The sequence below is a fragment of the Ovis aries genome, chromosome 13, assembly GCF_016772045.2.
Source record: "Ovis aries strain OAR_USU_Benz2616 breed Rambouillet chromosome 13, ARS-UI_Ramb_v3.0, whole genome shotgun sequence".
Lineage (NCBI taxonomy): Eukaryota > Metazoa > Chordata > Mammalia > Artiodactyla > Bovidae > Ovis > Ovis aries.
This window is the reverse complement of record NC_056066.1, coordinates 42217233-42230738: the sequence shown is the minus strand read 5'-3', so window position 1 is coordinate 42230738 and position 13506 is coordinate 42217233. Positions and strand designations below refer to the sequence as shown.

The following is a 13506-nucleotide window of genomic DNA, read 5'->3' as shown; positions in this document are numbered from 1 at the left end:
TTGCTTCGTTGCCACAGGAATGCGGTGGACCCTAGACCACCTCCCTGGGTACCCCCACGGCCTCTTGGGTAGAGGACCCCACTTAGTCCACGGAGCAGGGGTGCTGCTTGTGTGTGTATATTTTGGCCGGGGTCCGGTGCAGGCAGACCTGCGTGTTCCTTTTCCAGGGCGCACGAAGAGACGAACGCCTTCGGCCTCTGAGATGCTGAATGGACCTAACTGGTGGTTCGCTGGCTCCGTGATCGCTCCCGCACTCGGAAGAGCCTGCGTCCCCGGGTTCCCCATCTTTGCGGTTCCCCGCGCCGCGTAGCCGTCGGAGCTGGAGGACGCACCGGTTCAAGCGCCGGCAGCCCGCCCCGGGACCCCGTACCCTGCGCTCCGGGAGGCCCCCCTTCCCCAGCTGCTCCCCCTCCTTTGGCGCTCAGCTCTGGAGCGCAAGCTGAGGGATTGGGAGGGGCGGGGCGGGGGCGGTGCCTGAGGGCGGGCCCGGGGCGCTGGCCGGAGGGGCGGGGCGGGGGCGGAGCCAGGGAGGGGCGCGAGCGCGCGAGGACTGGGAGAGGGAGCGGGATTGGGCGAGGGCCGGGGCGTTGGCAGGAGGGCGGGGCCTGGGGCGGGGCGGGGCCGGGGCGGGGCGCGGGCACGCGGGCGCCCGGTTGCCACAGGGCTCTGAGGCGCGGGACTCTGAGGCGCGATGGCGGCGCGCTGCTTGGGCCGCGGCGTCGGGCGGCTACTGGGGGGCCTCCGCGGGGTGGGGGTGCGGGCGCTGGCGGCCCCGCGGCTCTGGAGCAGCGCCTCCGCCCCCGCAGCGCCGCCCGGCTCCTACCAAGAGCGAATCAAGCTGGCAGCTCGCGAGCCCGCCGCCTTCTGGGGGCCGCTGGCGCGGGACGCTCTCGTGTGGGACACCCCCTACCACACGGTGAGCGACTGCGACTTCCGCAGCGGCAGGATCAGCTGGTTCCTGGGAGGCCAGTTAAACGTGTCTGGTGAGTGGGCCTGGGGACCGGGGCGCCCCAGCTCGCGCGCCCAGGGGACCCCGAGCCCGGCGTGCGGCGGCTCCACACGCTCCCTCCTCGGCGCTCCGGCATCGCTCCCCGGCAAGCGACGCGGCCACCCCCCCCCCCCCCCCCCGCCGGCCCGGCCCCGACTCCTCGGTCGTGGCTCGCGCTCCCCGGCGCCCCCCCCCCCCGCCCCGAGTCTAACGGTGGCCCCCACCGGCCCTAACACCGAGCGTGCCGCACGGGGGGTGGAAGGCAAGGGGCGCGCCAGGAGCAGGACTTCCCGCCCCCGGGGCCGGCCGGCGACAGAACCGAAAAGCTTCTGGCCGTTGTTACCGCCAGGTGCCGGCCGGCGACCCGCCTGGGGAGCAGCCCTGCCCATGTAAACAAACGGGGCTTCGCCGGGTGGCGGGGAGGAGGAAGCCGCCCCGGCAGCCGGAGTCAGCCCGCGGGCGGGCGGGCGGGCGGGAAGGAAGCAGCAGTGGGACCTACCCGCTCTCAGTTTCACCTTCACCCCGAAGACCCAGGGGGCCGGTCTTCCGAGGTCTCAGAAGCCAGCTCCATCGCCAGTCTGACCTCTCTGGCCCCTACTGGAGATTGAATCCCCTACGGTTCTGTCCAGACTTGGGACTGGGGTTCACACTGCCAGCCATGCCCCTGCCCGCCAGGGGCAAAAGGCCCAGCAACTAAGGGAAGAAGGAGGCAGGCTAGGCCTGGAGTGTGAGCAGCCAGATGCGGGGGCGGTCAGAGGGGCTGCCTGTCAAGGAGGAAGTGGGTAATGGGATAGATGGGAGTCTAGGGGCTGTTTAAGGAAAGGTCTTCCTGACCAAGGCCTGAACTGGGCAGTGGGGTCTAAGTGTCCAGGTTCCACTTCTTTACTGGTCCAGTTTTTCTGTTCCTCTGAGTTTCAGCATTCTCCTGTGTAGACTGCTGCTGCTAAGTTGCTTCAGTCGTGTCTGACCCTGTGAGACCCCATAGACGGCAACCCACCAGGCTCCCCCATCCCTGGGATTCTCCAGGCAAGAACACTAGAGTGGGTTGCCATTTCCTTCTCCAATGCATGAAAGTGAAAAGTGAAAGTGAAGTCGCTCAGTCGTGTCTGACTCTTAGCGACCCCATGGACTGCAGCCTACCAGGCTCCTCTGTCCATGGGATTTTCCAGGCAAGAGTACTGGAGTGGGGGCCATTGCCTTCTCTGCCTGTGTAGACTAGAGGGCACAATACCCACCTGAGGGGCTGGGTTGTGATGACCAGGCACACAGGGTATGGAACAGGCCCAGTACTTACTAGTGAGCAATAAGTGGTAGTGATTTTGACTCGTGAAATTTAGAAGTAGCCAGAGTTACAGGTAGTTTCTTGCGGTTATTTTTCAAGCAAAGATATTTAAAGGAACTTTGGACCAGACTTTTTTTTTTTTTATATTGTATATTGCTTTGCTGGTTTAATAAAAATGACTCAGTAGATAAGTGTCTTCTCTAAAATTGAGTCAGCACAAAGTGTCCTTGGACTAGTGGGAGAAAAACTAAACCCTTAGGTTTGCAGGGTTGGTGGAATGCACCCTGGATCGAGAGAGCTGCGTGCAGGGGGAAGGGGTGGAAGGTTGCAATTCCTTTAGAAGCTGCCTTGGACTTGGGAGACCTGAGGCTGCCAGGGACATTCAAGGTGAACACGTGCCACCTTTCACTCTCAGATAAGAAGCGGGGAGTGGTGGTGGTGGTGTAATGACAGATCCGGTGCGACGGGCAGCCAGGGCCTTGTGAGCCCTACTCGGTCAGGTTCAAGGTCAGGGTTAGGGTGTACAGCAAGACACTCTTTGGCCTCTTTTTCTTCATTTATTTCTCCTTTATGGTTACCTTAGCCAGAAACTGAACTTCAGAAAACTGCCTTGTAGAAAAACAGCATTTCAGCCACATTCTCTCATCAAATGTGTATGTGTTGCACTCATCTGTCAGAAATATCTCTGATGGTCGCCAGTGTCTGCAAATCAGAGGTGATCATATGAAAAAGGACCAGACCAAGTTATGGCTATCCTGGGAGCCACTAGAAAGTTGTGGGCTGGGGTGGAAGGGGGTGTGTTTTGGCATGCTCTGTCTGTCTGTGTGATGGTCATGTGATGTTGGCTTATTCCAAAGGAGCATCACTTAAAACTCCATTTGCTCCTTCAGGAAGGTCTGTATGTACAGTTCTCAAAGTGTGGTCCCTGGACCAGCAGCATCGGCAAGACCTGTGAACTTTGTAGAAACATCCTAGATGGCCAGAGCCAGGAACCTGGGGGTGGATCCTCCAGGTGATCCTGATACACACTTAAGGTTGAGAACCACTGACCTGTGTCCAACCAGGGCAGGTGGGGCACCACTTAATGGGTGGATTGGGATGAATGCCAATCTGTCTCTCTCAAACAAACAAAGAGTCTGTGGGTGGTACCATACACTTCAGTGGTGCTGGGTGTGTTTTTGGAATCATACCTGAGTTTGAATACTTGTTTTCCCCTGATCACTTTTTTTTTCTTTCTATCTAAAGTCTTGCCAAGTGCTTAATTTTTTAAAATTCATTTTTTTGGAGTATAGTTGGTTTACAATTGTGTTAGCTACACAGCAAAGTGAGTCAAGTATATATATACACATATCCACTCTTTCAGATTCTGTTCCCATATAGGTCATTACAGAGTACTGAATAATTCCCTGTGCTTTACAGTAGGTTCTTATTAGTTTACACTATTTTATGTATAGTAGTGTGTCTGTGTCAATCCCACTCTCCCAATTTACTCCCCCTGCCCTCCCCTGAATGTTCTTTGGTGTGTCTCCTCATTTGTAATGTGAGAACAGTGCGTAACTGAAATTCTGTTCCAGTTCCTATCCGTGCCATTTTCTTAGTCTCTCGGATTCCGTGGGTCAGGACTTTGGACAGGGCCTGACTGGAGTGGCTTGCCTCTGCTCCCCACCTGTGGGACTCTAGTCATCTACCTTGCTCACCCCCATGTCTGCGGCCTGGCCTACAGGCTGGGCTTAGTTGGAGCTGTGGCCTGGAGCACCCACAAGGAGCTTCTCACAAGGTGGTGACTAGACCCAGGGCTGTTGGCTACCAGAGGTCCCAGAGACCAAGGCAGAAGCTGCTAGGCTTCTGACCAGCGGCAGGTGACCTGGGACTACTGTTAGCATTGAATGTGAAAACGCTTGTGAAGCATTCTGCACTGTCTTCAGAACATTCCTTGCACCCAATCACTGGCCTTTGTTATTTATTAATGAATCCTGGGAGGAGGCTGTAACCTTGAACCTGCTCTTCAGCCGTGCTGCTTTGCCTCTGAATGGGACCACACAGGTTTTCCATCTGACCAGCCTATTCTGGGAAGCAGGCTGGGGAGGGCATGCAGGTGGCTGACGTGGCTCTGAAAGCCCTCCTGGACCATGGGAGAGCCAGGCCGGTGGGGGGGTTGTGGTGTCAGAGGGCCCTGGGCGGGGTGGGGTGGGAGTGGGGAGGTAGACCTGACACCCCCTGCAGTGAACTGGTTTGCATGAAACCCGAAACTCTTTAGAAAGCCACGTTCTGATAAGGACTGTTTCCAGCTTTTGAAGTTTGGCTCTTTCCCTCACAGGGCTCAACAGATGTCTTTGCTCCGTGGGTATAAACTTGAGACATCAGGAAGCTGCAGATGCAGAACTGGAGGGTAGTGACGTGTTGCTTTCAGAATACAAAACGAAACTCTATTTTGAGTCTGAATTTGAAACACGCGTGTGTGTATTCTTACTTTCAAGCTCAAGGATAGACTGTTTATAACTAGCATTGAACACAGAGATTCCTTGGACACTTTTTGGAACATTCCTTGTAGCAGTGGAAACCATTTCGCTGTAGCTCTCTCCTCTTCATGACGTGCCTCGAATAATTCAGACGGCAAGAGCCGTCTGAAACGTTGAGATGGCAAGAGCCTGCCTTTGAGGCTGCATTTCCTCCCAGTGGCTGAAGTAGCTCACTCAGGTCCTTCAAGGAACTCTCAGTGGATACATGACCTCAGGTCTCAGGAGGAGGGACCCTCGGAAAGCTCTGAATCCTCCCCAGTTGTTAGAGACATGACTTACTTTAAATAGCAGATGTTTCTGGAAAGTTGGCAAATACAGTTTTTGTGATTGACGTAATACCTCAAATTATGCCAGGGAGGTTTTCTTTAAATAGAAGAACCTATTGTGACTCCTCTTGTGAATATTAACTCTCTCATCTCTTTGGATTAAAATTAAATTTTTGTAAAAGGAGGAGGGGCAGGGATGCATTTAAACAACCAACAAGTTTGTTGGATGGAAATGCCTGCATTTTTGTGTACATGTTTATGATGAAACTGATGACCCTCTGGTCACCTTTTCTTTTTTAATAATATCTTAATTTTTTTATGTGGGCTATCTTTTAAAAGTTTTTATTGAATTTATTACAACATTGCTTCTGTTTTATGTTTGGATTTTTTTGGCCTCAAGGCTTGTGGGATCTTAGCCTCCTGAACAGGGGTCAAACCCACACCCCTTCATTGTTACGCGAAGTCTTAACCACTGGATTGGCAGGGAAGTCCCTCATCACCTCTTCTTAAAAACAAACCCAAACTCACCACACATGCCCACTTACCTGCTTGCAGAGCCACATCAGGCCCGGGTGCAGACTTGCCCTTAGGTGAACTTTGTGATGCCTCATCTCATGACATCCTTGTGACACCAATTTGAAGTGTCTGGTGGCCCCATTGTACAGATGTGGATGTAAGGGGGGGATCACGCATAAAATGCCCCTGTGCCTCAGAGCCTGCGTTCTGATGAGGAGAAGGACCACAGATCAGTAAAGGAGCAGGTCCACACTGGTGACAGTGCTCAAGGTTTTACAGCTGCTAAGGGGAGAATTAGGAACTTTGTCCCATCATCCCCTACCCCCCTTCCGAGGTGAAGGAATCGTAGGGAAATGGTCCCTGCCCATAGGGACCTTGTGACCCAGTTGGGGGCGGATTTAGCAGAGCTGATGTTGTGTCAGAATGGGGGCTGCTGGGAAGATGAGTCAGTGCCGAATGGAGTTGTGGGAGGAGAGATTGCTGTGTGCTGGGAGATTTGGAAAAGGATCAAAATAAGAGATCGGGTTTGAGCCAAGCCTTAAGTTGCTCTCTCCTTGCCCAATTTTTCTTGGAAATACTTGGAAATGAAATTCTGTTGTCTTGCTGCCCAGTTCTTTGGTGGAGACTTCTTTCTTTTTAAATGAGAGATGTAAGGGTTTCCTTCCTTTCCTCCCTTTTTTTTTTTCCCCTCTGCACTTGAGGCAACAGCAGGAGCCATGCAGATGTGTTAAAAGTCAACATACACATGGCACCATAGAGCCACGTCGCCTCAGACCCAGCCCTGTGCTTTCTCTGGACACTGTCATCTGAGGGTTGTCCATGGCAGCTGTGAACTCAGTTTCCCTTGGGGACACAGTCGCACCCCATGGCAGGAAAACTCCAGTGGCATCTAATTATTACCCTGCCTCCTAGAGTCCAGAACCGTTACCACCACCAATTAGGAGAGTAAGATTTAGAGGTGGTGTTTAGAGATAAATAGACGAGTCTACGGTTAGTGAGTGGTCAGACAGTGGCCTGACTCTAGAGTGTGATTTTAACTGTGACCCCAGGCTGCCATCCAATGAGGGCATGGCCGGATGTCTTGCAGAGATGGCAAGGGTCTTTAATTATTCCTATCCAGGAGTTGGACACGACTTAGTGACTAAACCACCACCACCACCACTGGAAAAAGAAAGCTCCCCGGGACTCTGGACTGTACGTACCAGAAGACATATGTGTGTGTGTGTATGCACCCGCCTGTGTGAAAGAGGTCCCGGACCTGCAATCACACATCAAGTTGGATCCTGGTAGAAGTGAAATCCTCAAGACCACCCAGACCTGTTCAGTCAGAGACTCAGGGTGGGGTCTCGAAAGTTACAGGCTCACAAGTCATCTGGGATCCTTGGGAAGTCAGAAGCCTTGATGTAGGCCCCAAAAGGAAACTTCTTGAGGGACAAAGCCAGGAAGATGAGAAGAGGTCTGTTCCCTCTCCCAGGCACGCACCCAGCCTGGTGTCACCTGGACCCCACATCATCCTCTAACTTGAGGACTTGGCAGGTCCATCCATCATCCAGAACTTAGGGCTTCCTGTGCTCGGAGCCCTGGGTCAGGCTGCAAGTGTCCAAACAGGAACCGGGCATGTGACCCCTGCCCACAAAGGGGCAGCAGGTTGGAAACACCACAGGGGCTGTTACAGTCTGGGAGGCATAAGGTCCCAGGGAGGAGTAGTGCTCCATAGCGGAGTGAGGACGTGTTGGCTGAGACCTGGGGGAGGCTGGGTACCAGATGATGTGCAGTGGTGGGGAGGGTGGGACGATATCCCCCAGGGAGGGAGAAACTGTGCAAAGGCCCTGAGGCAGGACCCTGAGCAGACTTGGCATGGCTAGCAAGGGGAGGTGCCAGGACCCACTCCTGCTGAGAGTGGTCACCACCTCAGCTGCAAGGTGTGGGTATGGCCTCATCTGCTGATTGTTCAAGAGAAGCCAGAAATCTGTGGTCTTAATGTGAAAACTCTTCTAAAGTTTGTACCAGGACTTCCCTGGTGGTCCAGTGGTTGGGAGTCTGCCTACCAATGCAGGGGACTCGGATTAGATCCCTGGTCAGGAACTAGGGTCCCATGTGCCGTGGGACAAGTGGGCCTGTGTGTCACAATTACTGAGCCCATGAGCCACAACCACCGAAGCCCGTGTCCCTAGAGCCTGTGCTCCACAACGAGAGAAGCCAGCACGATGGAAGACCCACACACCACAACTAGAGAGTAGCCCCTGGCTTTCTGCAACTAGAGAAAGCCTGTGCATGGCAATGAAGACCCAGAACAGCCAAAAATAAATAAATATTAAGAAAAAGAACTTTGGACCAGACTGACACACGCATGACTGATGTCAGGTTTATTCTGTAAACCCAAGTTTTGCCACCAAGCCCCTTCTTCTCAGTTTGTCTTTCTGCTTTTGTCTCTTCTTTTTTGGGGGTGGGTGGGTGGGGATTTATTCTCTTCTGTTTTTCTAGTAGTTCAAAGAACTTTCCTGTGGCAATAACTAGGAATTTTCCCCATGACATCCCCAACTTCATTTATCAAGTTTGTGAGGTATAGCTTATATACCTGTTAGAAACTTGAAATTAAAAAAAATTTTTTTAATTGAAGGATAATTGCTTTACAATATTGTGTTGGTTTCTGCCATACATCAACAGGAATCAGCCATAGGTTTACATATGTCCCTCCCTCTTGAACTTCCCTCCCACCTCCCAGAGTAAAGGATAGATAAAATATCCTGAGAGGGAAAAAATGTGATTCATATGCACACAGGCACACACAGACACAAGCTAAAGTTTGTAAATGTTTCCATGGGAGTTCACCCTCTCAAGGATTATGGGTTTGTTATGGGGAGAGTCTCCCATAACTTGTGTCAGAATGGTTTTCCATCAGGAAATACTTGTAGGAACTCCCAGCAGGGTGATTATCGGGTGGTGACCGACCTCATATTCTTGTAACCTCTCAGGATTGCTTTCCATCTGATTCTGACCCAGCCCTGTGAGTTAGACTTGGCAAAGGGTACATCTCCCATTTCTGTAGAAGATTAGTTTGGGAGAAGATGAATAATTGCCCCAAAAAGACAGGAAAGGAAAAATTTATATACCTTGACATGTGGGTGACCCTGAAGACCAGGTGGGCAGTGGCTGCTGGTCTGAAAGCTGTTTTTAGGTATTTATTTCCCTGCTGATGGGGAGGTGAGGAATGAAGACAGGCCACGAGGGCCGGCTGGAAGGGGCTCTGGCAAAAACTGGCCAGAGCCAAGCTCACCTTGAAGTCCAGTCAGTGGTGGTGAACAGGAAGTTAGCAATGAACATGATCCTACTGATCTTCAGGTTGACAGTAAACCACCACAACCGACCTGTTTTTGTGGGCAGTCATATGACCTGAGCTTCGGTAACGGAGCGGGAGGGGAGCAAGCCTCCTGGAAAACTAGCGAGACATTTCCCTTGTCAGTGCATCACTTCTGGGAGCTGGGTGCTGGATGGACACCTGAGAAGGGACGTGGGTCCTTGTCCTGGATCGCACCCCTACCCCACAAGCACCCTCCCCATGCACTGCACGGAATCAGGCCCTGTTTGCGTTGAGTCTTCTTTCCTACAGCCTAGGCTGCAGTGCTCAGCCCTGGCTGTGTCAGAATTTCCAGGGAGCCTTGAAAACCACAGGGCCAGTTGGGTCAGGTCGCTGGCTGAGGGTGGTGGTGGTGGGGGCAGGGAATGAGGCTGGGGATTGGGACTTGGGGAGTGCTCCACACATGAAGCGCCTGCTTCAGAATTCTCAGTGGTCACCTGCACCTGAGAGGTCTCTCAACCTAGGGAGCATGGCGCCAGCCAGGCCAACTGGACCCTCCCCGTTCTGACTCCAGTGGCACCAAGTGTAACGTCCATGCACCTGTTTTTGTGCAGTCAACTGCTTGGATCAGCACGTTCAGAAGTCCCCGGAGAGCATTGCTTTGATCTGGGAGCGAGATGAGCCTGGAACTGAAGTGAAGATCACCTACAGGTACGGTGTGTCCCCTGATGGCGGGTGCCTCTGCGTGCGCACGTGGGCACCAGTGCCAAACGCTGCCACCTAGCTGTGGATGGGAGGAAGCCTGGCGTCCTCATCCACCTGGGCAGTACTTGGTGTCTTTGGATTCTGCTGGAGAGAACAGGGTCCTCAGAAACAAGTATGACGAATGTTCGAGGCACAGGGTCACTCTTGGTCAAGCAGTTCCGTGTGCCTGTGACCAGTTCTTGGCAGGGCATTATATGGGTATCAGGGGGCATTTCCACTTTGGAACTGTTCTTTGGTCTCAGGAAAAGTGAATATGAACATGAGCTGAATCACATACATGCTGGGGTAACTAAAATCAGCCCCTCTTAGTGCGTCATGATAGTGGCACAACAGTAAACCCAAGACTTTGAAATGAGGCTAAAATAAAACAAGGGCCATGATATTTAAGGGATCACAGGGTATCTGTGTGTGCACAGTGTGTGCACTGGGGGGTTTGAGCAGACCTGGCGTCAGGAGAGCAGGTACTTGTCTTCCTGAAGCCTTGCTCCTTCCTGGGACTGTCTTGCTCAGAGGTGTCTGGTCTGTGGCCACATCCTCGTGGGAAAACCCCTTGGCTCAAGCTTCAGTTCACCTTTACAGGGTTATTTCAGGCCTCCTGGGAGCCTAGCTTGTGGTCCCTTAGTACCCCAGGTAGTTGTGGGCATGATTACCCTCCTGGTGGGTGGCTCAGGGCTTCTTGGCCAGCCATTCAACAGATGTCACTGAGTGCCACTGTAGCAGTCACGGCAGGCTGGGGTACATTACAGTGATGAACATCCCCAGGCCCATGGCCCCGGTGTGGGCCAGCGACCCAGTGAAGGTCGCTTTACATGCTGCTGACAAGGAGCGGCCTCAGGAAGATGGTGCAGCCTGAGGAAGATGGAGAGAGAACGTCCAGTCCTAGCCCAGGGATCCCAGGAACAGAGAGAAGGTGCAGGCGTGCTTGGCTGATGGGGAGGTGAGGAAGGGGACACGGCAGGAGGAGAGTTCAGAGTTCCAGGCCCCAGGGACCCCTGGTTTCCTGCTTGTTTCTCAGACTCAGGTTTTATCACAGATCGAGTGCACCAGGCCTGGTGAAGCTGTATTCAGGTGGACTTCTAGAAGTAGCAAAGTGACGTTAGTTAATCTGCTGTGGCTCCTAGCGGGCCCTGCCCTGCTTATCCCTCCCCTTGCGCCCAATACCCTCAGCTGTCACAGTCCCTTTCAGCCTTTACTGCCCGTCACTGCATTGAGCTGGGTCCCCTGGACAGATAACCTCCGAACTCCATGTGGCCTGGGAGCCCTGGGCTCTGCACACTGGAGTCAGGGGCACTGCTCTAACAGGTGAGCTGCTCCAATGTTCTTCACCCTCACTGGCCCAACTTGATCTATGTGTGATTGTTCAGTAGAAGATGAGGGCTCTGTGATGAGGGTGGAGGAGGTGAAGGGGGTCCAGCTATGGACTAATTTCCTCCTGTCCTCCTGTGGACCCGGACCATGAGCTGGTGTTGGGCCATGTCGGGCCTCTAAGGGCCTCTGGGTGAGCCTCTGAGTGTGTGATTGTCACTGCAGGGGAGTCTAAGGAAGATTGCCAGCTCGTTAAAACAAAGAACAACTTTATTTCCATTGCAAAGCTGCCCTGAGCAGGTATAAACCTATAAGTGCAGGCAAAGAATTTATTATTCTCTCTAAAAATAAACAGACTCAGCCTAACAAAATGGTTTTACAAACTTCAGCTCATCTTAATGCCCCGTGACTGTTGCTATTTACTGTTTGAGGGAAAAGAGAAGCGTGTGACTGGGTTGTCTGTAATGGCAGCTAGTTTTTGAGGGACCTGGATTAATCATTTTCCTGGTCATGTTAGGTTTTCAGTGTGAGGTTTTCTCCCTCCTGTCTCAGAGGAGAGCTGCCTACACTTGGTGCTGGTTGTCCTGCCAGCATACAAACTGCCACTAAACTGAAGTGCCCTCCTGCCAAGTGACTCACGTGGTGGCACCCAAGGTGCCCCAGGACGGTCACAGGCCTTGGTGGCCTGAGGACAAAGTTCCAGATCCATGACCTGAGAGCCCTTGAAGGAGGCTGTGTGGGGCTGAGGTTCTCAGGGACCAGTGTGCCGAGGGCAATGTGGTTTCCCAGGACCCCACCTGCCTCATCTGTCTGAAGCTTGGGGGACCCGTCTTGTTGCTTAGGGGCACAGGCTAGTCCTTTCTGAGTCTGCTGAGTTCTTCTGAGGAAGTGCATCTGAAGAATCAGCAGAGAGCTTGTAACATGAACCCCCTTCTGCCCCAAATACTAGTGACACATGGATCCACATGTGCACACACACCCTCGCACACATGCCTGAAACGTGCATGTATCTACAGCCTGCTCTCCATGTCCAAGGATCCTTCCTGGACTGCTCTCCTGGGTTGTGGAGACGCCGCCCTGCTCCTACTCTGGGAGTTGGGCCATTGCCTGGGGGTGGGGTCTACGTTGTCTTCAAGTTCTCAGTGCTGTTGGCATGTATTTCCAACCGCGCCTCCCTAGGGTGCGCGAGGTCTGGCAGGACCCGCTTTGGGAACCCCGGGGCAGCCCAGTGTCTCCATCCTGTCCAACACCTGTCTGTAGCACTGGCAGTGCCAGTTCCCAGGCGCATCCTGCCCACCAGGCGGAGGCACGGGGGTGGCTAGGCAGTGCGGTGGGCCTTGTGTGGTACTGGCCGCGTGGCTCTGGGAGAAGGACAGCCTCTTTGGCTGGGGTTCTGTCCTCCAGACGCGCTTCCTTCTTCAGGCGTGGTGCTCACTTCCTGATGGGAAGCAAAGGGGCAGGGATCAGCCTGGGATGGCCGGCAAGCATCTCCCGGGGAGGAGGGGCAGCCTGTGACCTGAGGCCAGAGCCCAGGCCACAGGGCTGCCCAGCTGATTTCCAGCCTGCTTCTGCACAGAGGTGTGTCTGAACCCGTCTGAGGGAGCCAGCAGGCCGGCAATCCTGGGCCCTCTGGCACCGCCTGAGGTCTGTAACGCCAGGCAGGCACAGATAACCTGGGTGTCTCCCTGAGGGGGTTCAGCCAGATAGCACTGGCCACTGCTCCTCCCAGCTGTCCACGTACCTATTTCACAAGCTGATTCTTCACGGTCAGCTCAAGCAGAGAGATTCTAGAGATGCTTGGGGGTGGGGATGTGCACAAACACAAATCCCTTTCCTCTAGACAGGTGGGGGGCAGTTCAAGACCACTGCCTGCCTGGAGCCCGGGGTCTGGGCCAAGGATTTCCAAGCGGGGAATGGTCAGAGGGCGGGGAGCAGAGCAGACAGCTGGTCCCTGTGTGCTGCACTCAGGGCCTCTCAGCGGGGGGTGCCTCTGAGCCTGGTGCCCAGTCAGAGCAGAGAGTGGGCTGAGAGTCTTCACCAGGCCCTGACCCAGGATCTTCCATCTGAGACTCTCTGAGGAGGGGTCCAGACATGAGCCCTTTACAGTTTTTTAAAAACTTTATTTTATTGAAGTATAGTTGATTTATAATCTTGTGTTACTTTGTGCTGTACAGTAAAGTGATTCGGTTATGCATATATATATATATATATTTATATATATATTCTTTTTCATATCCTTTTCCATTATGGTTGATCACAGGATATTGAATACAGTTCCCTGTGCTCTACAGTAGAACCTTGTCACTTATCCAAGACGTGACCTTTTAAAAAAGCTGGAGCAGATTTTAGCCCTGGCTTGGCCTTCCGCTGTGAATGTGGGTTACTGTGAGGGCAGCGCGGCTGCGGTCACGGGCAGGCTGTGCAGCTGAGCTGGGCGGCTGGGCTGCAGAGTAGAGCAGGCCTGGTCCCCCCCGCCCCCCATGTACCCACACGTGAGCTGAGTGGAGTTTCCACTGTGGCCTCAGCCCTGGAGGGGGTGATTTCTGTGGTGGTTCCAGCTGGGCTTT

General features: G+C 53.7%; 1 protein-coding gene across 2 annotated transcripts in view; it reads left to right on the top strand.

Annotated features, from left to right (window-relative positions):
- The first annotated feature begins 658 nt into the window (after nucleotides 1-658).
- Nucleotides 659-13506, top strand: part of ACSS1 (acyl-CoA synthetase short chain family member 1) — a 44060-nt gene continuing 31212 nt past the window's right edge. For both annotated transcript variants that reach the window (XM_042229650.1, XM_015099680.3), the window contains exons 1-2: nucleotides 659-983; nucleotides 9484-9580. In XM_042229650.1, coding sequence (XP_042085584.1) covers nucleotides 692-983; nucleotides 9484-9580 — 389 coding nt within the window. In that variant the 5' untranslated portion in view covers nucleotides 659-691. The remainder of the gene's footprint in view (nucleotides 984-9483; nucleotides 9581-13506) is intronic.